General features: G+C 46.8%; 1 protein-coding gene across 1 annotated transcript in view; it reads right to left on the bottom strand.

The window, feature by feature from the left end:
• LOC138510283 (transmembrane channel-like protein 2-A) overlaps positions 1-26,860 on the bottom strand; it is a 614,464-nt gene that overhangs the window by 239,430 nt on the left and 348,174 nt on the right. The window contains exon 10 of the mRNA XM_069625813.1: positions 15,148-15,327. Within this exon, the coding sequence (XP_069481914.1) occupies positions 15,148-15,327 (180 nt within the window). The remainder of the gene's footprint in view (positions 1-15,147; positions 15,328-26,860) is intronic.

The raw sequence follows: 26,860 nt of genomic DNA, 5'->3' as shown, positions 1-26,860 counted from the left end.
CTATGTATTGTAACCAGATTGCCATGAAATGTGCAAAAGAACATACATAGACTGGGCCTCATTACAAGGGTGGAGGTAGCCTTGCTGGTTTTACCAGCAAGGCTACCTCCAAACTTGCATCCAGGTCCGGCACCAGTGAATGGGCAATTAACAGGCTATTCTGGCCCAGCCAGACACGGCAATTGCCCTTTCGTGGGTGCCGGGCCTAATACATCCCCATTCCCATTTGAGTCCCATAGGGCTCAATGGGAATGGGGAGGGTGGTAGCACCGGTACCGTATCGGTGCTACCATCATGTTCTGCTCACGGGTGCCGGTACGGCCACCAGGTCGGACCTGGTGGCTGCAAGGGCACCCACGAGCAGAACTCCTACTATGGCGGTACGGTAGCAACGGTGCCGGTAACAATACCGACGCCGTTGTTGTCTTACCGCCATACTTGTAATGAGGCCCACTAGTATGACACAACTCAGACTTATACACACACGCCACAAACACACATGCCTAAATCTTCTCAGAGCACACAATCACCTCAACTCCCATAACTATTTTGCTGAAAATATTAACCTCCTCCATACATTTCAAAATATGGTGCCCACATTTCCTAATAATCATCCTCACGTTTTTGCTTTTGCATTATGAATTTCTCATAGATGGATAAAGTCTGCAAATCTGATAACCAGCCTTCCACCTACGGCTTTTTCCTCGTTTTCCAAACCCTCAGGATTTGCTTAGCTGCTACCACCAGCACTTTTTCTATCCAACTACCGTACCCCCGAGCCACACTACATCTCCCTGAATCAGAAAGCAGGATCACCAAACAAGGTGACCTAAGAAACACCACTTTTAAAATTGAATCTGATCTATCCAAAACCTCTCCTGAAAAATCAATCACTCTTGCGAAGTTTTATAACATGTGTAACAAGGTGCCACCCCTTCAACCAAAGCCACAGCAGGACTCCTCAATTGTCATGCCTAATTCAGGCATCCGCATTGGAGTCCAAAATAGGCGGTTCAGAATTCTCTGACGCATGAACCGCAGATTCAAATCCATTTTTCGTTTTGCACCCACTTTCATCATACCATAAATCGCTCAACAGAATTGGGCCAAATAAGAAACAACTTGGGCAGAAAGCATTGACTTAATTTACGGTTCAGGTTTGTGGTCATTCCGTTCAGTATTTTTTAAAATCTTTGGCGGTCAAGGGGCTGCCCCCTTCTCCCAAAAATATAGCTTTATCTCCCATGGTGCTTTGCAGCAGAGAGGCTTTTTCAGAAATTAAAAACTTTTGTTTTACTCACTGCAAGCAATAATCGCGGCTATCCCTGGGTTATGAGAAAAAGAAAAGTGTTTTAAAAGCTGTTTAGAAGTGAAAAAAGGATTTATGGATGACATGATAGGGGTTGGGGGGACGCTATGTGAAAATGGGGAATCTTCGATGGAGCATATAATGAGATCCAATTGAAAGAATTTACTATTAATGTGAGAATAGCGCAGTTTGACCGCAGCTATAGTACCGCAGTAATATCATAACAAATTCAAAATTGAAGTGCGCCAGAGGAAAGGTCGAGTGAATATTAACAGGCAGTGCTGTGGGATTATGAGAAGGGGGTAAAGTGGGTTTTGGTGTGGGGATGGTGTTCAAATGATAAAAAGGGCACAAGTGCATTTTTTGTCAAATTATCATGGTTATGGAGTGGTGCATTTTTGTATAGCCGCTAGTAATGGAACATTGGGACAATACATAGGGTTCTAATGACATATACCGTAGAAAACTGATGATTTATGGTCTATCAATTCACTACTTTTAATTACTTTAAGTTAGGAAAAGTAACTTTGGGGTCAAAGGAGGTGGGGTTACTTGGATGGGAAGAACATTAGTACATCTAACAAGGGTAAAAAAGGGAACATATTTTTTGTAAGGTTTTTTTTTGTTGCTTTTTCTGTGAAAAGAGGGGGTAAAAATTACCACATAAAAGAAAACTAGCAGTGGCAGTTCTGTTGGTGGTTTACAAAGTCTACACTGCCCACTCATCTCAAGTGGCCCCCTCATGGTTATCCTGATGTGTTATACAAGGCATAATATCATGAACTCGTTGAGGTTAACTGCGGGTAGCATGCCAACATGCTGGCCTCCAGATGTTACTGCCACTGTCCCGCTTGAAGTAGAAGATGCAACACTTGTGCTAGCTCAGGATGTTTCTTGTGATGTCCCTAAGTGGATTTGGCTGGAGCTGAGAGTGCAGATGTGGAGGTGGAAGGAGCACTGCGGGTCCGATGTGCTGATTATGGTCCGTGAGTCTTCACCTTGTATGTTAGGTGAGCCTGCCATTAGGGAATTCAATGGCTTTTCCTTGCGCAAGGGGCATTCTTGGGGGCGTAACTGGTACTGCAAGATGTTTACTGCGCCAGTGCTCAAAATGGCTTGGAAAATCCATGAATACGTGGTACACCAGAATGCTGTTTAGCACACATGGCTGGCGCACGCTGGCGCATGCTCCCTCTCTGCGCTGGTCGTGTGACCATGCCTTGCAGGCAGCCCACATGGCAACATGCACTTGTGAGCCCCAGGCCACGACTCATGTCACCCACTCACCCACCATTGACGGGCACCTGTCAGCAGACCCCGACTCATGTCCCCCACGCATCCACCATTGATGGGCACCTGTCAGCAGACCCCGACTCATGTCCCCCACCCTCCCATGGCCCCCACCCACCATTGACGGGCACCTGCCAGCAGGCCCTAACTCATGTCCTCCACCCACACACCATTGACGGGCACCTGCCAGCATACCCCGACTCATGTCCCCCGCCCACCCACCATTGATGGGCACCTGCCAGCAGGCCCTGACTCATGTTCCCCACCCATCCAACCACCCACCCACTCTGCAGTGACTGGCACCTGCCAGCAGGCCCTGATACATGGCCCACCAAACAACATGTCCTAACAAAACAGGCCCATGTCCCTAATGCCAACCCTATTCCCCCTTGCCCCCAGTACAAGCCCGCAACCATCCACTGCACCCACTCCCAATTACCCATGCCATGAGAGTCTCAAAAGAAACACCATGGCCATGCATAAATGTACAACAGAGCCACACAGTGGCAACACATGACTGACCGATGTGCTGATTATGGTCCGTGAGCCTTCACCTTGTACGTTAGGTGAGCCTGCCATTAGGGTTGGTCTACTACGTCCCAGTGCACTGGGACCAGATGTTGTATGAGGGTCGAGGTGCCCAGGCTCTTGGACACAATGTTCGACGGATCCCATGGCAGCACCTTACGACAGAAGGTGCTTCGGACTGACTGCACCTCCTTTAGGCTGTGGTGCTCTAGCACCAGAAAGTATCTCCAGCTGTCTGAAGCCTACATTATGCTTTTTGCCTTCTTGTGAGGGTGGGGCAGCTGAGGTGCTGGAGACCCAGACAATCGGGGTAATTCATAGATTTCAGCACAGAGGCAGAGCATGCGAGCAGCGCAGAGAGGGAGCATGCGCCAGCGTGCGCCAGCCATGTGCGCTAAACAGCATTCTGGTGCACCGCGTATTCATGGATTTTCCGAGCCATTTTGAGTGCTGGCGCAGTGAACATCCTGCAGTACCAGTATGCCCCCAAGAATGCCCCTTGCGCAAGGAAAAGCCCTTGAATTCCCAATGCGGCGCAAAGGGCCGTGATAACCCTGGACCTGTTTACAGGGCTGCTACACTGTAATCGCGTGAAAATACTACGCGTACCCCGCTCACGGCAGCCAAAACGCATGAAAATTTACTTGCGCACCCCTCGGAATATGCGTACCCCTCTCGCGCCAGGTAAATTGCATAGAAAAAGTACCCACTGTGGTGTGGGCTGCCTGTTGGGCATGCCCAGGGTGGATGGCCTGCCTGCGGGGCATGGGGAGGGTGATTGGGCTGCCTGTGGGGCATGCCCAGGGTGGATGGGGTGCCTGCACATATTCCTGGGGTACGCTGGGATTTTCACATGCGATAGGCCTTGTGCAAGCGGGGTACGTGTATTTCGGGGTTGTGTGGGAAGTTTCACACGCGATAGGCCTGGCGTGAGCGGGGTACGTGTATTTCCGGGGTACGCAGGGATTTTCACATGCGATAGGCCTGGCGCCAGTGGGGTACATGTATTTCGGGGGTGCGCGGGAAGTTTCACATGTGATAGGCCTGGCGCGAATGGGGTATCTGTATTCTGGGGGTACGTGGGGATTTTCACACGCGATAGGCCTGGCGTAAGCGGGGTACGTGTACTTCGGGGGTGCGTGGGAAGTTTCACATGTGATAGGCCTGGCGCAAGCGGGGTATGTGAATTGCGGGGGTGCACAGGGAGTATCACATGCGATTCTGCTAGCGCCAGTGGGGTACATGTATTTCGGGGGTGCGCGGGAACTTTCAGACGCGATAGGCCTGGTGCGAGTGGTTTACGTGTATTTCAGGGGTGCGTAGGGAGTTTCACACACGAAAGGCCTTGCATGAGTGGGGTACGTGTATTTCGGGGGTGCACAGGGAGTATCACACGCGATTCTGCTAGCGCCAGCGGGGTACGTGTATTTTAGGGGTGTGCAGGGAGTTTTACACGTGATTTGGCATTGTGGCCCCTCCCCATGCCTTGCAGGCAGCCCATACCACAGGGGACTACCCTACACCCCTGACCATGCCCTGCAGGCAGCCCACATGGCACCATGCACTTGTGAGCCCCGAGCCACGACACATGTCACCCACTCACCCACCATTGACGGGCACCTGCCAGCAGGCCCCGACTCATGTCCCCCACCCACCCACCATTGATGGGCAGCTACCAGCAGGCCCTGACTCATGTCCCCCACCCATCCAACTGGCCACCCATCCACCATTGACGGACACCTGCCAGCAGGCCCAGACTCATGTCCCCCACCCACCCACCATTGACGGGCACCTGCCAGCATGCCCCGACTCATGTCCCCCACCCACCCACCATTGACGGGCACCTGCCAGCATGCCCCGACTCATGTCCCCCACCCACCCACCATTGATGGGCACCTGCCAGCAGGCCCCGACTCATGTCCCCCATGCACCCAACCACCCACCCACCCAGCAATGTCGGGCACCTGCCAGCATGCCCTGACTCATGTCCCCCACCCACCCACCGTTGATGAGCACCAGCCAGCAGGCCCCGACTCATTTCCCCGACCCACCCAACCACCCACCCACCCAGCAGTGACAGGCACCTGCCAGCAGGCCCCGACACATGGCCCAACAAACAACATGTCCTAACAAAACAGACCCATGTCCCTAATTCCAACCCTATTCCACCTTGCCCCCAAGTACACGCACACAACCATCCACTGCACCCACTCCCAAATTACCCATGCCACGAGAGTCTCAAAAGAACCACCATGGCCATGCATAAATGTACAACAGAGCCACACAGTGGCAACACATGACTGACGCAATGCTCATAGAGATATGCACAAAACCAATGAGAGTAGACCACACCAATAATGAAGATATATGATATGTATTAAAAAATGTAATGAAAAAAACATATTGAAAAATCAACCTTGAAAATTAAGAGATAATCCACAAGAGGAAAAAAGGGAAGTGGTCCATTTCCAATGTCCAAATAAAGTCAATGAAAAAATCCCAAAAAAACCATTGATCCATGGTATGTCAAAATAACTACAGTATGTACAAGTCGGGAACTATGTACACTGCAAGTCTAAAGGGTCCATGATGCCCAAACCAAAGGAAACCTACCAGAAATCCTACAAAATAACTATGTACATAAAGTGGAGCAAAGTCCATGAACTCCAAAAAACAAAAAAACAAAAAAGGAAACCTAACACTAAAGAACTATGTACAAAGGCGGCGGGCATGTCCTAGGGCTCACTCTTTGATGTTCCGGGCCAGGGCACCATCGAACTCCTTTTCAACGTCCTGGAGGCGGGCCTCTTCCCTGGCCCAGAGGTCTCGCAGGAATGCAGTCATGGTGGTCTCCAACTCCCTGCGAGTTGCCTCAAGGCACTCAGCCTGCCTCAATGTCCTGCGCATGGAGTTCTCCGCCCTGACCATAGTGAGCCGTGCCTCTGCAACCTGCCGCCGCTCCGCATCTATTTTCCGGCCCAACCGCTGCCAAATGGAAGACACTCCCAATCCAGTTTCCTCCTGCCCTCTGGCCGATGCCTGCCCCTGTGATGTTGATGGCCCGGAGCCATCATTGCTCCCACCTTGAGCCTGCTGCTGTGTATATGCCCTGCTTGTCGATGCCTGCACGTCCTCATCCTGCTGGGGTCCAGTTGTTGGGTTGGCCACCCCTGCTGGACCTCCGACTCCCGACTGTGGCAGGGGTGTGTCCTCCACCAGCCTGGCCGCTGGTTCAGGGTCAGCTCCACAGCGTGTCCAGGTGATACACGGGCAGGAAGATGGCATGGAGGATGACTGGCGCATAGGGTGTCAGTTGAGGAGGGGGTCGATAGAAGTTCCAGCACACGGAGGAACCCAGCACTGCTGACCCATCCTAGTAGGTCGACGCGTTCAATGAGGCATTCAAAATTATGTGCATTGTCCACACAAGAACCCTGCACGTCATCCTGAATGCCATGTTGACGCAACGCCACCCCAGCCAGGACAGGCTCAACCCGGTCCCGGATAGCCATGTCCACAGGGAGAGGAAGGCCAGTTGTTGGTCGTGCATCCCCTCCCTGAAAACGGGTCTGGACGAAGGTATCCCAGCTGGTGTGGGATGATGCAGTCACAAGATCGGGTACAGGATTGCACACAGACACCTCTGCGGCAGCCTGTGCTGACTCCTGTCCCTGCCCCTTTATTGCACCACTAGCACCAGTGGAATGCCCCCCTCCAGGCATCGTGAGTGGGCCTTCCACGGCCTCCTCCTCAACCAAACCCCCCACCAACCTGGATGACTCTGTGCCATCTTCCTCCATAGGCCCGTGTGGGGGCTCAGCTGCCCCTTCTGCTGCTGAGTAGTCTACCTCTGACCTCCGCCTCTTGGACCTACACTCAGCAGCTGCGGCCACGGACGTGGCACCAGACTCCTCACTCCCCGAAGAGATGACAACCCGGGAGGGGAGCTGGGCCTTGCATCTCTGGCTGGCGGTGGGATCCCTGCCGCTGTGCCCCAAAGCACCGTCTCTGCCCTCTTCATCAGTTGACGCTGCAGACAGGGAGAGACATAACACAGGCATCAGGGCACTGTACAATGGTCTGATACACCCATGACAGTTGCACATGAGTGGCAGTGTCAAACTTCACAGATGGCATCACACTCCCCAACACACATATCATTTGAACCCACACACATGCGCAAATTAACAAGAATGTTGGAGCAGGCAAGATCCATACACATACAACAGCATGAGCATCTGAAGGTTAGCCTGACATCACATGCAACACGGGGAGTGCCGAACAGATGCACACACGTCACCAGACATACATGCATCTGTACATCTCCACCACCTGTCACAGTGAAATCATCGGCAACTATGTCACATCTGCCAATCAGACTCCTACATGTCTGTGTCACATGCATCCATGGCATATCGCATTCGCACACATGTCAAACACACACAAGCACATGTATGCCGTGCACGTACATGAGGGTGGAACCAGCATCCATGTGTCACACCCCAACCATGACATAGTACATACACAGATTTGTGAACATGTGTGCATCCCCACATGCATTTGGGCATCATGCATTTCAACACATACACCCTTGATGTGCCTCACACATGACTGGACTCACATGCGGCAGGCTCATGTCTCTGTACATACACATCCATGCATGGGCCTTTCAAGACATATGTCCATGCTGCACACTCCTGGCACACCTCAACATGCACTGAGTCCAATCAGTACGCATGGACACTTACCACTCGACTCCAGACGGGTCTGCCTCTGAAGGACCTGGAGGTGGAGCGCTGGGCGTATATGTTCCAGGAACCTCATCTGGTTGTTGGTAAGGTGGACCCGGCACCCCTCTGCATGCGCTGCCGCCAAGAGGTGCTGGGCCTTGCTGGTGGTCCTGGACCTGAAGTCCTCCCAGAGCTTCCGGATGTGTTGTATGTCGCGGGCTGCCACCCCCTCCACGTTGATGGCAGCCACAATGTCCTTCCAGATCCTCTTCCGTCCTTCATTGTCGGCGCGTGGTCTTTCGAAGAGGGAATCATAATGCATCAGGACTTGCTCTACCAGGATACCAACTTCTGCGGCACTGAAGCTGGTAGCCCTCTGCCCAACCGGCTGGGGGTTGCCAGTGGTCTGTGATGGTGTTTCCCCCAATGTGGCAACCCACGAGGCACGTGTGGGTGGGAAACTGGGTCCAGGTGCTGGTCTGTGGAGCAATGGAACTTCAGTCGGGAGTCTACTGTTCCAGCAGGGGTGGTCACAGCAACTGGACCTCTGCAGACGGCTGATGTGCAGGCACCAAATAGCAGGGCACGTGGCAAGCAGGCAGGCAGGCAGAAGCAGATGGCAGGTGGGAGCAGGCTCGTGGTTCTGGGGGGCAGGAAAATGGCCTTCCGTGTTGTCGCGTGGCCAGCTTGATACGGAGTGATTTGGCACGTGAAAAAACTGCACATCAGCGTGTAATTCGAGGAAAGGCCCTTAGCGCATAAGCGCGTCTGTGACGTTTCCCTCCACACGGGTGCATAGTGATTCTACACGTGTAAAAACTGCATGTCTGGGTGTCACTGCATGTAATTGGAGGAAAGGCCCTCAGCGCGTAAGCACGTAAGTGACATGGCACGTGTGGGCATGGTTAAAAGGTACGTGTAGGACACCATTTTCTTGTACGTGCTTTTTGTGGAGAGCGAGTGGGTGATTCTTGTGCTTCTTGTCGGTTCACACGTGATTACTTCATAACGGTTCCAGTTCGTACTCCTTGTATACTCAGACAGCGTTCAATTCTTCTTTTGGCAGAGGTGTTGCCAATGCGCACACGCGCGTCTTTTCACGTTCCTTTTCTAGGCAGACGGTGAGTCGCACACGTATTTTTCAACTGTGGTTGCCCCTGTGTGTCGCGTACCCATTCAGAGGTCATTGTAGCCTGCGTGTGCCATGTGTATGCTTACTTTTGTGTTTCTGGATACCACAGCATAGTGTGGTTCCTTTATTCCATGCACCTGGGCTACCAGGGGTCGCGTGCATGTTAAATTTTGTTTTTGGGGTGCCTGAGCATTGCATGACCTATCATCTTCAACCAGGGGTCACAGACAGCCTTGCTAGAGCACTAGGGTATGTATTCCATCTAGTACCCTGCCCCCTTCACCCAAATTGCCCAGGACAATTGTTTATTGCACCTCCGATTCGCACAAAAACATCAGTGCCATGGCTGGGAGGCAACCAAGTGGTAAGGGAGGAAAAGGTGGTTGTATTATTTTGCAAGAGGGTAGACCTTCATGCTGCATGAATGTGTGCCTTTTACTGACACAGCATTGGGTGTGTTTAAGTAGCTAGGGATGCACACAATGTAGCACTTCCAGGTAAATGATCTCAGGGTGGTATGGTTGTGACAGTTGACTGTCTCTTTTGTCATCATCATAAATTGTCAGCTGGTATGTGCCAGGCCTGTGTGCACTCCGCAGGGGTGGGATTTAGGTGAAGGAATTTGCCACAAGCTGGGCACGGGCTGCCTCACCACGTGCCCTTACACCTCCCATGCGCAGTGGCCGTGCATGTGGTTGGTGATGTGGGGGCACCACGATGTCCACCAGCACGCCCCGTCGGGTTGCAACGTTGTGCAGGACACATGCTGCCACTATGATCCTGCACACTACTGGGGGCGCATATAGCAGCTGTCCACCAGAGCGGTCAAGGGAGCGAAAGCATGACATCAGCACTCCGAATGTGCTCTCCACTATGCCCCGGGTTGCAATATGGGCTGCGTTGTATCTTAACTCGGGTGGTGTGGTGGGGTTCCGTATTGGCGTCATCATGTAGGTGCTCAGAGGGTAGGCACTGTGCCCTGGGGAGGTGATAATGGTTGTCATTAGTTGGGTTTTCCCATTTTTCAGTGTCTGACATGCATGCATGTGCAGAGGCATTTGTACTCACCAATTAGCCAGGATTTTTTGGGGTAAAATGTGCTTTTTCTGGTAGAGTAAAACGTCTCTCACTCCAAGGTAAAAAGCAATGAAAGAATCATACAAATGTCCTTTAGGTGTGGTGAAATTATCATGGTTAAGAGTGCGGGCCGATCAGGAGCTGTGTTGAGGAGATGTGGGAGGCGTGATCAAGTTCACATTGTGGGCATGGTTTCATAGCTGTGTTAACAGGCAGAATAAAGGGAGAAAAAAAAATGGATTGAATTCACTCTAACAATTAGAATGGCCTAAGGAAGCTTATTTGTGGTGTGGCCTATTACAGAATAACTATAAGAATAAATATATAAACATGTTCAAGATCGCTTGTGTAACTGTGGAAATTACACATATGTCTTCATATCCGAGATGACAGCCAAATGGGAGCTTCCCTCTCTTAGCTATGGTAAAGTGCAGTACAAATGCCCCAAACAATGTAAAAAAGCAGAATTTGGGTAATTTTAATGGCTTGTAAATGCTAAATTGTGGTGTTGGCTATGGTTGTTCAATTTCCAAATTCCACTTTAAGCAATGTCACACAATGACTGTGTAGCCGTGTGAATACTGTGCTAACACGCAATTTTTACGGTAGCCGTGAGAATAACGCGTCATATTTTTTAGATGGGTTCCGATTAATGTATACTGTACACATACACTTAACGGAGCCGTCTGAGACTGGACACCTTTAAGTGCTTGCATACATAGGGATAAGCTGCAGTGTACGGCACTTCAGCTACCTCTTTCTTCACATGTTGTGTCCCCCAGGGCTCCAGCCTCCCCCCATCCTGGCTCTTTAACACTTACCTTGCTCAGCTGGCACTCCTCATTTACTCCTTCTCCCCCAACTTCCAGTGTTATGCAGATGGCACACAACTTTTTTTTCAAACCTCGTGCTGACCCTCTTGCATCTTCCATCATCCCGGACTGTCTATCTGCCATCCAGTCCTGGTGCACTTACAACAGGGCTCTGTTTAGCTTGTTAAAAAGGACTAACATCGAAATTAACCTCCACTTTTAGACTAAACTGGATATATCTCCAACTACCACTCACATATTTCTTCCATATGAGGAATAGTTTTCTATTATTTCTAGATCATTCAGTGGATAATGTAATTTCTTCTGGGAGTTTTGGCAAATTCCAGCAGTGATTCCCCCCTTTGTGTCTTGTTAGATTAGATGGGTCTTGAGTTTTGCCCTGAAATACATCAGGTTTTGCAGTACAATCTTCTGGGAGGTTAATTCAGAGTTGGGGAGCAAATGTATTGACTCATTGATATTCTGGGGGAATCAACATAATATTTGGATTATCAAATTGTTGACCTGTGTGGAGCATAGTCCTCTGTTTGTCAGCATTGTGAGACATATTCTTATAGGTGGTATAGTGCAGATCTTTCCAGAAATAATAATAATAATAATAATAATAATAATTATAATAATAATAATAATAATAATAATAATAATAATAATAATAATTATAATAATAATAATAATTATAATAATAATAATAATAATAATAATATTAATAATAATAATATTGCTTTGAATCCTACAAACATTGTATAGGATTCTGTTTGTATGCAGATTTTGATTTTGTAAGGAGTTTCACTTGAAAAAAAGTTGGTTTGAGTGCAGTAACAGCAAGGGAATTTGTGCTGAGTGATGAAATCTTGATTGCATACCTGGGGTAACATAGGGTCTGTTTCCCACAAGAAGGTGGACGGGTAAGGGTGAAGAAGTTTTTCCTATGGAGGTGAGGGCTAGGTTTTCAGTTTAAGTTCCACTGAACCTAAAGCTGTTTTCCCCATGAACTTCTCTGTGTCATTTAGTCCATTTGACACATTCACAAATTGCATGTCATAGTTGTAGCAGTAGAAGGGAGTTGGTGTTTGCATATAAGGTCCATGTGTCTTTGAAAATGTAATGTGGCTAAGGCTGTGTTCCGAGGACTGATTTAATCAGAAAAGAAGCACTTGAACCACCTTAGTTCTTGAGGCAAAACAAGGACAATGTGATGTGGATGGATTCGGAGGATGATGTAGTGCACTATATCAAATGGATAAAATGGATACAATGAGTAAAGTGTTTAGTGTCATTCTGTGTGAGCAAGGTGAAGGTCACAAAGACTCGACTCACCAGTCCTCCTAATCTCAAGTCAAACCAATATTCAAGTCAAAACAGGAGCGATCCAAGATGGCTACTCGCTGTTAGTCTACGTCATGGGTCATGTCACCTTCCTAAGCGATCTATCGTCCCAGGTTATTTTGGGCGCCTTCTCTTCAGCTACCTCTTTCTTCACATGTGGTGTCCCCCAGGGCTCCAGCCTCCCCCCATCCTGGCTCTTTAACACTTACCTTGCTCAGATGGCACTCCTCATGTACTCCTTCTCCCCCAACTTCCAGTGTTATGCAGATGGCACACAACTTTTTTTTCAAACCTCGTGCTGACCCTCTTGCATCTTCCATCATCCCGGACTGTCTATCTGCCATCCAGTCCTGGTGCACTTACAACAGGGCTCTTTTTAGCTTGTTAAAAAGGACTAACATCGAAATTAACCTCCACTTTTAGACTAAATTGGATATATCTCCAACTACCACTCACATATTTCTTCCATATGAGGAATAGTTTTCTATTATTTCTAGATCATTCAGTGGATAATGTAATTTCTTCTGGGAGTTTTGGCAAATTCCAGCAGTGATTCCCCCCTTTGTGTCTTGTTAGAATAGATGGGTCTTGAGTTTTGCCCTGAAATACATCAGGTTTTGCAGTACAATCTTCTGGGAGGTTAATTCAGAGTTGGGGAGCAAATGTATTGACTCATTGATATTCTGGGGGAATCAACATAATATTTGGATTATCAAATTGTTGACCTGTGTGGAACATAGTCCTCTGTTTGTCAGCATTGTGAGACATATTCTTATAGGTGGTATAGTGCAGATCTTTCCAGAAATGTGTTTGCAAGGCACAGCATCTTGAGGTAAATTCTGGTCAGCACCGAAATCCACTGTATGTGTGTGACTTGGATGGTAAAGGTTGACCTTTTCCTAAGCAGAATATGAGCATATGTTCTCAGCAATAGAATGTGTGCCGTCTCTTACTGTGGTTGGGAGTCATGTAGGACCAGAGGGAAGCCTTCATAGAGAATATGAATATAATCCTGTCTGTGTTTACTAACACCTAGGACTACACTCCTTCCACTGCTCACTCTATCTAAGACTGGGTGATCCGATCCCCACCGTTTCCTCCCTTGTTGCTTGTAGATCCATTGCTGGCAAACTGCCCACCTTCTACCCTCCCTGCTGTTTGCTCCCCACTCCCTTTTTTCTCAGCTCCCCTCACCATGCTTTCCCCCTATGATTGTAAAGTGCTCTGTTGCTTCTCAAAGCTAGGCCTGCACTCAATAAATATAATAATAATAATAATAATAATAATAATAATAATAATAATAATAATAATAATAATAATAATAATAATAATAATAATAATATTGCTATGAATCCTACAAACATTGTATAGGATTCTGTTTGTATGCAGATTTTGATTTTGTAAGGAGTTTCACTTGAAAAAAAGTTGGTTTGAGTGCAGTAACAGCAAGGGAATTTGTGCTGAGTGATGAAATCTTGATTGCATACCTGGGGTAACATAGGGTCTGTTTCCCACAAGAAGGTGGACGGGTAAGGGTGAAGACGTTTTTCCTAAGGAGGTGAGGGCTAGGTTTTCAGTTTAAGTTCCACTGAACCTAAAGCTGTTTTCCCCATGAACTTCTCTGTGTCATTTAGTCCATTTGACACATTCACAAATTGCATGTCATGGTTGTAGCAGTAGAAGGGAGTTGGTGTTTGCATATAAGGTCCATGTGTCTTTGAAAATGTAATGTGGCTAAGGCTGTGTTCCGAGGACTGATTTAATCAGAAAAGAAGCACTTGAACCACCTTAGTTCTTGAGGCAAAACAAGGACAATGTGATGTGGATGGATTTGGAGGATGATGTAGTGCACTATATCAAATTGATAAAATGGATACAATGAGTAAAGTGTTTAGTGTCATTCTGTGTGAGCAAGGTGAAGGTCACAAAGACTCGACTCACCAGTCCTCCTAATCTCAAGTCAAACCAATATTCAAGTCAAAACAGGAGCGATCTCATTCCAATTCAGGGGTAGATTTCCAAAAGTGGATGGTTTAATGCTTAGATGAAATGAGGATATTTGTTGCGAAAAGTTATCCACAGCTTTTTTGACCTATATTTAGTTTAGCATTTGTTAGGCGCTTATACAACTATATCATTTCTTAAAGACAGAATTATCTTACTCGCACAAATGCATTACAATGTTAAATTCTTGATCCGTCAATCAACTGATTTCTACCATTCCACAAACAGATCCTACAGATAACTTGTAACATGGGTACCCTCAATGCCACCATTTCTGCCCATAGGTCAGAGACTGTTGCAAATGTTGATCATCCACTACCTGTCTCTCTCAAAAGTTGCTGTACATTTTGTGCAGTCACTCTTCAGTGAGAATGTCCATGTCTAAATACTGAGAGCTACATGGTCAGTCTGTTGCTTTAAAGCTTTAAAGCACCTCCAACTAAGGCATTTTAAGGAGTCACCAAGATCTCAGAATCCATTGCCATAGTACACAATCTTCATTGTTCACTTACACTGCACACAATGTCCAGTCGACAAATGTCTTTATCAGTATAATATATTTTCAGAGACAAAATGCAAATTGAAATGTAGAAAACCAGGAACGTGTTTTTTTAGAAGACCACATGCTGTATATCCATGATTGTAATGTGGAGCAATGGCGACATGTACTACGTTTGCAAAGGTGACAAAGATATATAATATAAGACATTGTTGGCCACACGCCATAGAGAAACATGGAGGTAGTACTGTGCAATGTGCAGACAGAAATTGAAGGAGCAGAACTTTCATAGAGTATTTTACAATCTACTAAGGTTGATGGGATAGTTAGCAAGACGGAAATGAAGAAGTAGGCAAGACAATAACACTCTCTGTGTACATTTAGTAGTGAGTTTTAGAGAAAGTAGAGATCATTCTCACCTTTAAATTGACATCGTCTATTAAAGCCAGCAAGAACGTGTAGAGATTTCCTAGAAACAGAGCAAAGATTCGACCCAGCTGCCACTTTAAAGCAACCCGTGGGTGGTAGTGTTCCATAATCGCAATTGTTTCAAACAATGGAGGACAAAACATTGATAGCAAGGACATAACGATCTCAACCTGCCAAAGAGAAGAAGAAGCAACTAGTGTTAGTTTGCAAATTTTTTGTGCATTGAGATCCAGTATAAAACAAAGGATTCCTTTTTAAATGCCAGCAAGATTCTCACAAGTGAAAGAGGGCTAATACTTTTGTGTATAAAGAAATATAAAACAATTTACAATAAGCGAAGTGCAATCTGTCACGATGAGAAATTTCTGTACATTAAAATTGTTACAAAAATGATAGGATTGTGCAGCAGCAATATGTATGAAAATCAAATTTATTTTCCTAAAATCATCATATAACAGACTTACTTAATTTATCACATTCCTTAAATATTTTTTCTAAAAATCGAATCACTGCTAAAACCAAGAATACTATCTCGCCCACCAGCAAAGCTCCCCACCACCCTTCTTGTGTCATTCTACTGCTTTCGGAGAAAAACTTCCTGAGGCACTGTGTTCACATTTCTGTCAATCCTGTGCAAAAAAAACAAAAGGTGCTGGGGTGAATCTATGTGATTCTTAGCTGTGCAAAATCTGCACATTGAATCTGTTGCACCCACTGACTTCCTTGCAAATAAAATTTCGTTAGTAGACTAGAGATTCATTCGAAACCATAAGAAATTAGCACGATAATGGCGAATAGGAAACATACTCAAGTATCCTGGGAGGGCATTATAAGGTCTGCAATGAAGGCTACAAGAGTGGGACAACTTACACGGCATCTTCTCCTCCTGAGTCTCAAGCCAAACCATCTTCCACAATTTCCCTTTTACACTGATTGCATTTGTTAATAACTCATCTTCAGTCATGCCGTATTTCAAGACATTGCAACAAGCAAGTTGACAATCATTCTAAATACATTTATTTTTAGTTTCAGCAACATATCCCTAATGATCTGGAAAATAGTAGGGCCATCTTTAATAGGTATTTCCGATACAAAGATAATGTCTTCCACATGACCATAGCCTTGAGCGAAAGCAGACCTAATTTGTGGTGAATAACCTGGATGGCCCTCCAGCTCCAAATGAGGCCTCTGAGTCGTAGGTTAATATAGCCACTGTTTTTAACGTATAACAATCCAAAACTGGGACTAACTAATAGCGACAAGACCTTCTCAGCAAGGCACGTCGCTGGGCTGCCAGATTTTTTGCCTTTGCTCTTAAGACTTTTTCTCTTGGGGCATCAATTGAACTGATATTTAAGCACATACCCAAATATGTAACGTGTCCACCTTTTATAGGACCTCTTGGTTCAGGCACCCTTGAAAAGCAGACTTTAATTTGACCAATGCTGAAAAGAGGTTCAGGTCCCTTGATTTGGCCATATTTACCCTAAGTCCATTCCAGTCTACATATACTTGAGATGCATCATGATAGTGCTGTAAGCCTATTGGTGTCTGATGTAAAAGGACCAGATCATCCACGTAAAGCAACCAGCTCAATGCCCTAATATCTATGCGCAGTAGAAAAGCTATAGCTCTTTCAAGAGTTGCACCCAGGTCTGAAATAAACAGATTAAACAGGGCTGGCAACAAGGGGCAGTCCTGTTTTAGGCCTTTACCAGTTGTTATAGGACTAGATAGACTTCCAGTCAAGATCAACCTCACCCTTATCTAGGTATATGAATATAGGGATTTTATTGCATCTAATACATCACTGAGACAACCCCACACTTGTAGTTTAGACCAGCGAAGTTCGCTGTCTATAATATCAAATGCCTGGGCTAGATCGAAGAATGCTAAATATATCCACATAATTCATAAGCGTTCAGGTTTTCCTAATATTGAGCAGGAACACATTAAGAGATGTGCCCACTCCCTTTATGAAACCCGACTGAAAGATTTCATGTTGATCAGAGGACTCCAGCTATTCAGCCATACTTTTCAAGATGAATGAGGCAAAAACCTTACCTGCCACATCCAAAAGGGTGATAGGGTGATCGTTTTTAGATTCGGTTATGTCCATCTTCCATGATGATGGCACTTCCCTCAGCAACAACAAAAATTCTGCCCATAACTCCTGTTCATTTTCCATTGTGGCTTTCGTTATGCCGAAAGGGCTTGCTGCACGCGGGCTACTCACTTTTTAACTAGGGCTATAATGTCTTCCTTTTCCATTTGAAAGGACCTTTCTAGTCCTTGGGACTTGTCTGTTATCTCTACAACCTTGACTGATGTACCAAAAAGACTAGAGAAGTTGTTCACCCATAGCTCCTCAGATACTGCATTTGTTTGAAGGGCAAGCTGCAGGCGCTCTAACAAATTGATCAGTTGCCATATTTCACCAGATAATTTCTTTACTATGTTTCTCAACTTGCTCTTCGCCTCATGCTGCAACATAATAGCCCTATACAACCTTAACCAATTCTCAATTTCAGGCCCTTTTCTAACTTTCATGTGCCTAATTTCTTTTTAAGCAGTTTAATTTTCTCTGCTACTATTTGATCAAAGGTTTGCTTTAAGCAGAAACATGCACTTAGCAACCCAACTCTGAAATTCTATCAAAATTGGACCGTGCTAAAGGAGATTTGATCCAATTGAGCCCTTCCAATTAGTTATACAGTCATTATACTGCTCTTTAAATTCAATGATCTCTCTTGGTCGCATTCTTAATCGATTCCTGTTCTGTATACTATCTACTTGGTTTTTGTATTAAGACTCATGTATTTTCTCTAGAGTTCCCCTTGTCATTTGTAAAATATTATCATCACTACTGACCAATGGAATCACTTCAATCCTCGTTACCAAATGGAATACATTTCCTGAAATGTACATGTAGTCCAGGATTTCTAGTTGGACGCCCCTATGCCAAGTTGGGCATGCTGGCAAAACCCTCAAAACTTGCCCATTAAGGAGTTGCAGACCCCTAAAATGTATTTCCCCTAAACACAAAACCCCTCTTTTTTTTACCAGGGTTTGGAAAGAAATCTCTCCTCCTTCAAAGGCTGTCTCATTTTATCCAAGCAGGTGATGTTTAAGTGACTCCAGACCAGGATAATCATGTTCTTCAAGTTCACATGACACTCATCAATTAAATCTGTAAGGGTATCCACAAATGTATCATCCGCTATCACCAATGGATTCCAATACACTTTGAAGATTGCATACACATGTATACAGGTCTTGCTCATGTCATACTAACAATGCATTACCATCTGTATATAAGGGTTTGGGTTTCGAGACTCTATTACTGCAAATCCCAAACCAGTTTTAATAGATACTTAGAAGCCTGACATAGGTCTTCCCCACTCTGGTTTTACTGCTGGGTCTAGATATATAGAGAATCCATTTAAACTTAGGCATGTGCGCAACTATATCTCCTGAAGGCAGAGTACATCAAATGCCTCAAATTTAAATTGATCTTTACCGGATAAATGTGTGAAACCTCTTGTATTCCAAGAGCCTATTAATTTGAGTCTGGATTTAATTACTTAGTTATTTCCCTTTTTTATCCATTACCAAAGACTTGGAAAGCCAAGCTCATGATCCCTCATCAGTGTCCTAACACACCTCTCTCTTTTGTGCTACAATTCTTCTATTAGGACTTTCTTGACATCTGATTGTTATATTGAATGGAAATCTGGGCTGGAAAAAAAGGGGGTTCTTCCTGCCCTACTAAAACATTGTCTCGAGTACTATAGCCAATCCTATCAAATGTTTCTTTTTCCCACTATTGTCTTTGCGGCGGAATGACAAGAGGGGTATGTTTGCAGTTGATCAAAATTTGGAAGCCGTTTCTAAATATAAACAGATTTTGCATCTCCATAACGAAAATCATGATGAGAAATGCACGCTGCACTAGCTGATTGCTGGCATCATTCACCAGCCATTCCCACCTTTTTTGTTTTTACAAATTGCCGAGTGCAGCATGCCAACAGCATCTATGGCCTGATTAGCATTGGCCTGACCGTGGCCCTTCCATCATGGCTGGCACTGTGTAAGTCATTCTGCAGGCACCCCTCCCACTCTGCTATCCAGCCCCCTGCATCCTGATAGGCTGGCCTTTTTGTTTTTACCCAATCAAGGGTTAATGGCAGGCTTTAGCCAGCCCCTACCAAAGGCCCACATCTAGGGCCCCTCTCTGCTCCCTGTGCTCTGCCTGGATACTCCTGGAGGTCCACCCATACCCCCACCAGCTCAACGGCACGGGCACTTCTGCTCTCCCCAGTGGAGTCTGAACTGTGGCACTCTCACACTGTAACAACCATGGTTTAGCTGCCTCCCCTTACTTTGCTCCACTGACTTTCCCCCTGACTTTCCGAACTTCACTCCCACCCCCCTCTTGTGGGAGTGGCTCTTAGTCTTTCTGCCAGTTGCTGTTCATTATTTAACATGCTTCCAACATTCAAGAACTTAGTCTGCCCTTGTGGCTAATTTCATCTGCTGCCAATTCAAAATTTGTGTGCATCTGTGGCTGTACTTTATTCCACCTGCCGCCAATTCAAACTTTGTTGTGCCCTTGTGGCTGATTTCATCTGCTGCCATTTCAAATTTTGTGTGCTCCTGTGGCTGTACTTTATTCGATCTGCTGATAATTCGAACTTTGTTGTGCCCTGGTGGCTGATTTCATTTGTTGTTTGTTGTTGTTGTTTAACATTTATATAGCGCACCGGGTACCCTAGGGCTTAAGGGCGCTTCGAAACGAAACGTTCACAATACACAAACGGACAGGCGGGTAAAACCCAAATAGAAGCAGATTGTTCGTATACAGAGAGAAAACACAGATGAGAATCCAACCTACGAAAAGAAAGCAGTTTTCAGCCCTTTTTTAAAGATTTCTACGTAGGTAATAGTCCTCAATGTAACAGACAATGAGTTCCAATTGAGAGGGGCTGCTGAGATGAAGGCTGACTCTCTGGATTTTTTGGTTTTCACACGTGGCATGGCCAGAGTGTTTGTTTCATCAGAACGCAGGGAGCGGATGTTATTTTTTACTAAGACTAGTTCTTTTAGATATAGTGGCATAACTCCATGTATGCATTTCTGGGTGATAAGAAGCAATCTAAACATAATCCTCGCTTTTACCGGTAACCAATGGAGGCTACGCCGGGCCTCCGACACATGGTCTCTTTTTGATAAGCCTTTCACAACCCTGACTGCTCCATTCTGAATAACTTGCAACCGGTGGATGTCAGAAACCGGCAACCCTATGAGTAGGCTGCAGCAATAGTCAATCTTAGAGCCGATTATGGCCCTAGCCAATGTTTCCGCATTTGATGCCAACTCAAATTTTGGATGCACCTGTGGCTGTACTTTATTCCAACTGTTGCCAATTCAAACTTTGTTGTGCCCTTGTGGCTGATTTCATCAGCTGCCATTTCAAATTTTGCGGTGCCCTTTTGGCTGTGCTGTGTGCTTTTCACTTGAATTTGGCTGTGCCCAGTGACTACATTGTGCTACTCTTTCCCTCTGTTCCTATCCTGATCTACCTTCCCTGCTTGCCTCGCTCTCTCTCCACTTCACTCCTCCTCCACTTCACCCATGGCACACTCTATTTCTCCTATCTTCTCTGTTTCTCCATTGACTATCCTTCCCTTCTCACTAAGTCTAGCAGGAAGAATTTCAAAAAGGATATCGTGTTCTCCAACCCTGGTCTCCCAATTGCTGACACCTACACCAGTGGATCCTCCGGACAGACCCTCACTTACAATCCTCTTTGTTGTTCCCTCGCAAGACCTATGGACTCTTCATATGGTCTATGTGCTCTCTCCTTTCTCTTCTTTTCCCATTAATGGTGGCAACTGGATGGAGGCCCTCCTGGCCCCCTTCCACTCCTCTAAGGTCACCATTAATGTTTACCTGAATGGCACCGTCTTCGTCCAAGGCCCTCAGGCCAACCTTCTCCTCTTTGATAGATGCTTCCCACGCCTCATCCATTTCCTTTCTTCCCCTGCTGTCCCTTCTCTCCCTTCCTCGGATTCCTTGCCTCCCCCCTGCTGCCCTCCCCTTGGCTACATTGCCCTCTCCTCCTTCCTCTTCTCCCTCAGCCTCCTTCTACATCTCCGCAGGATGTACTTCTGATTTGTACACCTCCCCAGAAGTCCTTCAAGGATGTCAACCTCCTCCATATTTCCACTTTCAACTCTCTCTCAGCTGTTAAACACTCGTCTGATGTCTGCCGCCTCCTGGAATAACTTGACCTCGATGTCCTTGCTCTCACTGAGACATGGTTCACGGCCAGCTCTGTCACAAGCTGTGACACTCTCCTCCCTGATGGCTACAAGATCATCTCTGCATCCAGATCCAACTGTTCCAAAGGGGGTGTAGCCTTGATCTCCCTGGAGTGGATTCCTGCCTCTGTCATTCCTATGCAGGCCTACTCCTCTTTCAAATGCCTTGTCTGCAGGCTTTCTCTCTCTCCTGGCCACTTTCTTCCAGTGGCTACCATCTATTGGCCACCTTGTCAGATCAACTCCTTCCTCTCTGAGTGGGTGGACCTCTCCTCCTCCCTCCTGGCCTCGACCACTCAACTCCCCCTTCTTGGAGAGTTCAACATCCATCTGGATGCTTCCTGTCCCTTCTCTGGACTCTTTCGCGACCTCTGCGACTCTCTCTCTCTTTCTATTCTCCCCTCTGGCCCGACTCACTCTGCAGGCTACACTGAGGATGTTATGATCTCTTCCGACCTCCCCCTCTCTATCCCTTTGACCACCCCTCTCTCCTGGAGTAACCACTCTCTCCTTTCCTCCCATCTCTCCCTCTCTACCCCTCAGGCCAAGCCAACTCCAATACTGCCAACTAGCTTCTCGGTCATCCGACCTATGAAGCATGTGTCAGTCGAGGCTTTTGCTACCACTTTCTCCCCCCCTCCTCCTCTGGCTGATTAACATCCTGACACAGCCCTTTCCATTCTCTATTCTTCTATCTCTGATACTTTTGATGTTCTTGCCCCTGTCATGAGCATCCGCTTGAAGCCCAAAGCCAAGTGCAACTCTTGGTATGACTCTGACCTAGTTACACTTAAACGCAAGTGTAGGGTTGCTGAGGGGAAATGGCGGACTTCTTATTCATCCTCTGACAAACTCGCCTGCAGCCTACTCCAAAGGCAATACCGGCTCCTTGTCCGCACTAAGAAGAGAGCCCACATCCAAGCCTGCATCTCTGTGGCATCTAAGGACTCGGCCTAACTCTTTCAAATCTGCAAGGAGCTGGCCAATCCTGCTGTAGTCTTTACCTCTTCTGTCACCTCCCAGTCCCTCTGCATGGCCCTTGCCTCTCATGTCATCTACAAAACACAGGCCATCCAGTCCACCCTCTCGTCCTCTCCTCTTCCTCCCCCTTCTCTCTCTCTGCTACCCCAGACCTCCTGCAGCCACCTCTCCTCCCTCTTTCTCATCTTTTCCTATTTTCTCCCCTGAAGAGATTTCCAGACAAGTCCAATCTATGAAAGTCTTGTCAAAGCATGTTCTTCCCTGTTTGCCCAAAACCATCAAGGACCACATTGACACCCTTTCTCCTTCTCAGGCCAATTTCTGCAACCATTCCTCCGCCTCTGGAGCCTTCCCCTCCCCTCTGAAGCACTCTCTTGTGCACTCTCTTCTCAAGAAACCCACAGCCGACCCCACTTTTCTGGCTAAATATCGCCTGATTTCTATCACTCCTTTGCTGGGCAATCTCCTGGAAAAGCTGGCCATCTCTCAGCTTAATCATCGCACACATTCTGTTGGTTGTCTCCATGACCATCAGTCTGGCTTCAGAGCTGCTAGAAGTATGGAAACTGCATCCTGAACATCTGTGAAGACCTTCTCTCCAACCTTGATTCTAATAACCCATCTGTCCTCATCTTACTCAATCTTTCTTCTGCCTTTGATACGGTCAACCATGTCATCCTGCTCAATCACCGCCATGATAGCCTGGATATCACTGATCAGGCCCTGGCCTGGCTGACCTCCTTCCTCTCCAACCGACCCTCCCAGGTAAAACTCAGGCACATCCTTTCCTCTATCTCACTTTCTTCCTTTGGTGTTCCCCAGGGGTCTAACCTCTCTCCTTGGCTTTTCAACCAATACCTGGCACCAATGGCCCACTGCATTGCTGCTCTCTGCTGAAACCTTTAGTGCTATGCAGATTTCACCCAACTTGTGTTCAGGCTCCCCTCTGCCAACTCCTCTCCTTCTCTCATTTCTGACTGTCTGTCTGTAATCCAGGAGTGGAGTACTGCCAGCGACCTCTGCCTTAATGCCAGTAAGACAGAGATCCTGCTCATCTGCACACCTGCACCTTACTTTCCTGTCACTCTCTGGCCGGCCTCCCTTGGCCCTCTCCCTGATCCCACTTGCGAGGCTAAGCACTTCTGGGCCATCTTCGACTCCACATTTTCCTATTCTCCACACATCTCTGATGTCTCAAAAAAGTCTAACTACCAACCGCAATCACCGCCATGATAGCCTGGATATCACTGATCAGGCCCTGGCCTGGGAGACCTCCTTCCTCTCCAACCGACCCTCCCAGGTAAAACTCAGGCACTTCCTTTCCTCTATCTCACTTTCTTCCTTTGGTGTTCCCCACGGGTCTAACCTCTCTCCTTGGCTTTTCAACCAATACCTGGCCTCCTGAGAGGTATTCTTTCTCTCCTCTCCTTCCCCCAGATGCTCACTGTCTCCAGAGCTCTCGTTCTCAAGGCTGGACTATTGCAACAGCCTCTTTCTAAATCTGCCTGCAACCGCACTCTGCTCCCTGCAGTTCATCCGGAACAGGACTGCAAGTCTTATCCTTGGCCTCAAGCCCTGTGATCATTTATCTCCAGCCCTGAACTCTCTTCATTGGCTCCCTGTGGCTGCAAGGATCAAATTCAAGACCCTTTGCATTGTCCACAAGGCTGTCTGGAGCCTGGTTCCACAATACCTTCAACTCTCCCTCCGTAAATACCTTCCTAATCGTGCTCTTCACTCCTTCACCGCCAAATCCCTCAGGGTCAGTCGCTTCTCCAAGCAACAAGTTGGTGGTAGATCCCTTTCCTCGGCTGGGGCCACTCTCTGGAACAGTCTCCCTGCCTCTCTGAAACTTGAGGAGAACCATCTTCAGAGGTCGGATGACCGAGAAGGTAGATGACAACAGAGCCAGATTTTCTCCTCCAGTAGAGTTATTTCGATTTACCATGAGCGATAGATCCCTCACCAGATCCCTCATCTCTCCTCAGATTGCTTTACTAATTGGCAACTGATCCTCTCCTATGCAAGTGTGTCCCCCACTTCTCGATGCATAAGGTTGGGGGGTCTGTTTTTTACATGTCAGTGCTCCTCTTGCCAGCTGCCAACTGCAGCCACACTGCAGCACTACTGCACTCTGTCAGCACACACGCTGACACTTTGCGCCAGGTGCAGTTCATATAGTCTTCCACTGTTAAAGGGCCAGAAGGTTAGTGAAGACAGCAGAGAGCACAACATAAACCCTGAATGCTCCACTCTCCACAGCACGACTGCACTCCATCAGCACTCGTTAAACATTATTGAGTAAAAGAGATGACAACATAATGGCTTTTCCAAACCATTTGAATGGCTGAAAAACATGAAACAAACTTCAAGGTGTGTTGCCTACATTTACATACCTTTTTATTTGGAAATTTAAAAGTAAACAGATTTGCTATGATGAAATAAATTCGAAAGCAAGATTGTTATGAAATTTCATAGGATGTGCTCCTATTCCTCCTGTATGTTATCAACTATTCCATGTACCGAGTTGGAATTGTCTAATATGCTAATTGCATGCCTGAGCCATTTTAAAATGGTAAGAAATAAGTCAGCTGGTAGCACGGAGAGGCAATTTCCAGAAGAGGTAATGACACTGGATTCAAACGCGTGGTCACTTTCTTATGTGCGGAATTGAAACCGAAAGAAAATGCTTGTAAAGCAACGTTTTCAACATGGCGGCAGTCACTGAATGAAAGCAGCGAGCAGTTAGATGAGTGCTGCAGAATGTGGGAGGAACACGTTCTAAGAAATCCTGGACTAAGGAGACCAGAGGAGGACCGTTACCAGAGCCCAAAAGCCACCAAGAACCATGGCTTCGGTCAATGGTGCCTTCTCCTTCTTCTCAAGGCGTCTGAGCTGCATGTAGTCTGACGAGCGGAGCGGGGAGAAAACGTCCTTTGCACCAATGTGACCAGCTGACACCAAACAGAACATTTTTGAAACCCTGTGGGAATCTGGACACCCCACCTCACAGCGGCGGTGAGAGGACAGTCCATTCAAACTCACATGCCCTGACGTTGACACGAGGACTACGAGAGAAGGCGAGAATACACTAGACAAATTGGAGTGCAACATGTGAAGTAGACAGCAGATCTGGAGGACAACGCAACTGGGGACAGCTTAACCAACTGCTGCTGCAGGCACAATCTAGGTGGAGGAGGGCAGCCACGTTCCTGGAATCCCATGGGGGTCCTTGTGAAGAGATGGAGACCCAGACAACTCAGTAGGAGAGGTATGAGTTGCAAAGCGGGCTATAATGGTGAAATGCACACCACATTAAATGAAGTGGATCTGAAATGGGGACAGGTTTAAACGTAGTAATCAAGTCAATAAACTTCCACAAACTGCATACGACTATGTGGTTCTAAGCCTAATATAACTCTGGGCAAGAGAGAAAACCCAGGATGGGAGAAAGGCATGTGAGAAGAGATCTGCTCTTACTCAGCTGAGAAAGGGAGAGACTACAAACAGGCACTACTTGGTAGAGGGGTATACCACGTCTGCCAGATATTAAGGAAACAGACAATAATACTTTTGCTGACAAATAATGATCAGCTACAGGAAAGATCATGGGAAGTGGATTGTCCGCCTGGCAGCGCTAAGTCCTACAGGGACAAGGAGACCTTTTATGTCATATAGAAAAAGAGATTAAGAAGACCAGGGGAAGAGGATTGTTCCCCTTGGCACTTGCTTTTTGAATGCTTTGCAAAACCTGATTTACCTATTTAATAAAAGAAGGCTAAAAGAGAGCAGTCCAGCACATTATTATTTGACCCATATAGTAGTTGGTGACATTTGAGTGTGAAGGTCAGAATAGGTTTTGACACAGGACAGTGGATACAATTTAGGACATCCTGACCGAGACTGGTCCATCGGTTAGTTTTCTTGAGGCAGGGAAACCGCTCATAGGGTTAGGAATAATGAGGCATTTTCCCGATCCCACTTTTCCATTTCTGGGCCACCACCAGCCTCCCTGCCGTATCAAGGCCTACCACATCCTGGGCAATATTTCCACCTCCTCCTGCTCCTCGGGAACTCCCAGTAGTATAAGCAAAGGGTCTAACGCTAGTGGGACACTTGTCACCTCCTTGACCCAGCCAAGGAGCTCCTTCCAATAACTCTGTATCCCTGTGCAAGACCACCACACAGTGCGTAGGGAACCCTCTTCCCTGCACCCCCTGGGACAAGGAAGGGAAAAATCTCTATACATTTTCGATAGTGTAAGGGGTTGCAGATGCCACCCATGAAGCATCTTGAAATTATGGTCTATCGATGATGTAGGAACATGATGTTGTACACTTTCTCCCACATGCCTTCCGAGATTTCCCACCACATCGTACAGCCCACTGTCCTTGAATTG

This window comes from Ambystoma mexicanum, chromosome 6p, assembly GCF_040938575.1.
Source record: "Ambystoma mexicanum isolate Mex_15411 chromosome 6p, UKY_AmexF1_1, whole genome shotgun sequence".
Classification (NCBI taxonomy): Eukaryota; Metazoa; Chordata; class Amphibia; order Caudata; family Ambystomatidae; genus Ambystoma; species Ambystoma mexicanum.
Note: the sequence above shows the minus strand (reverse complement) of the source record. Positions and strands in the feature narration are given on the sequence as shown.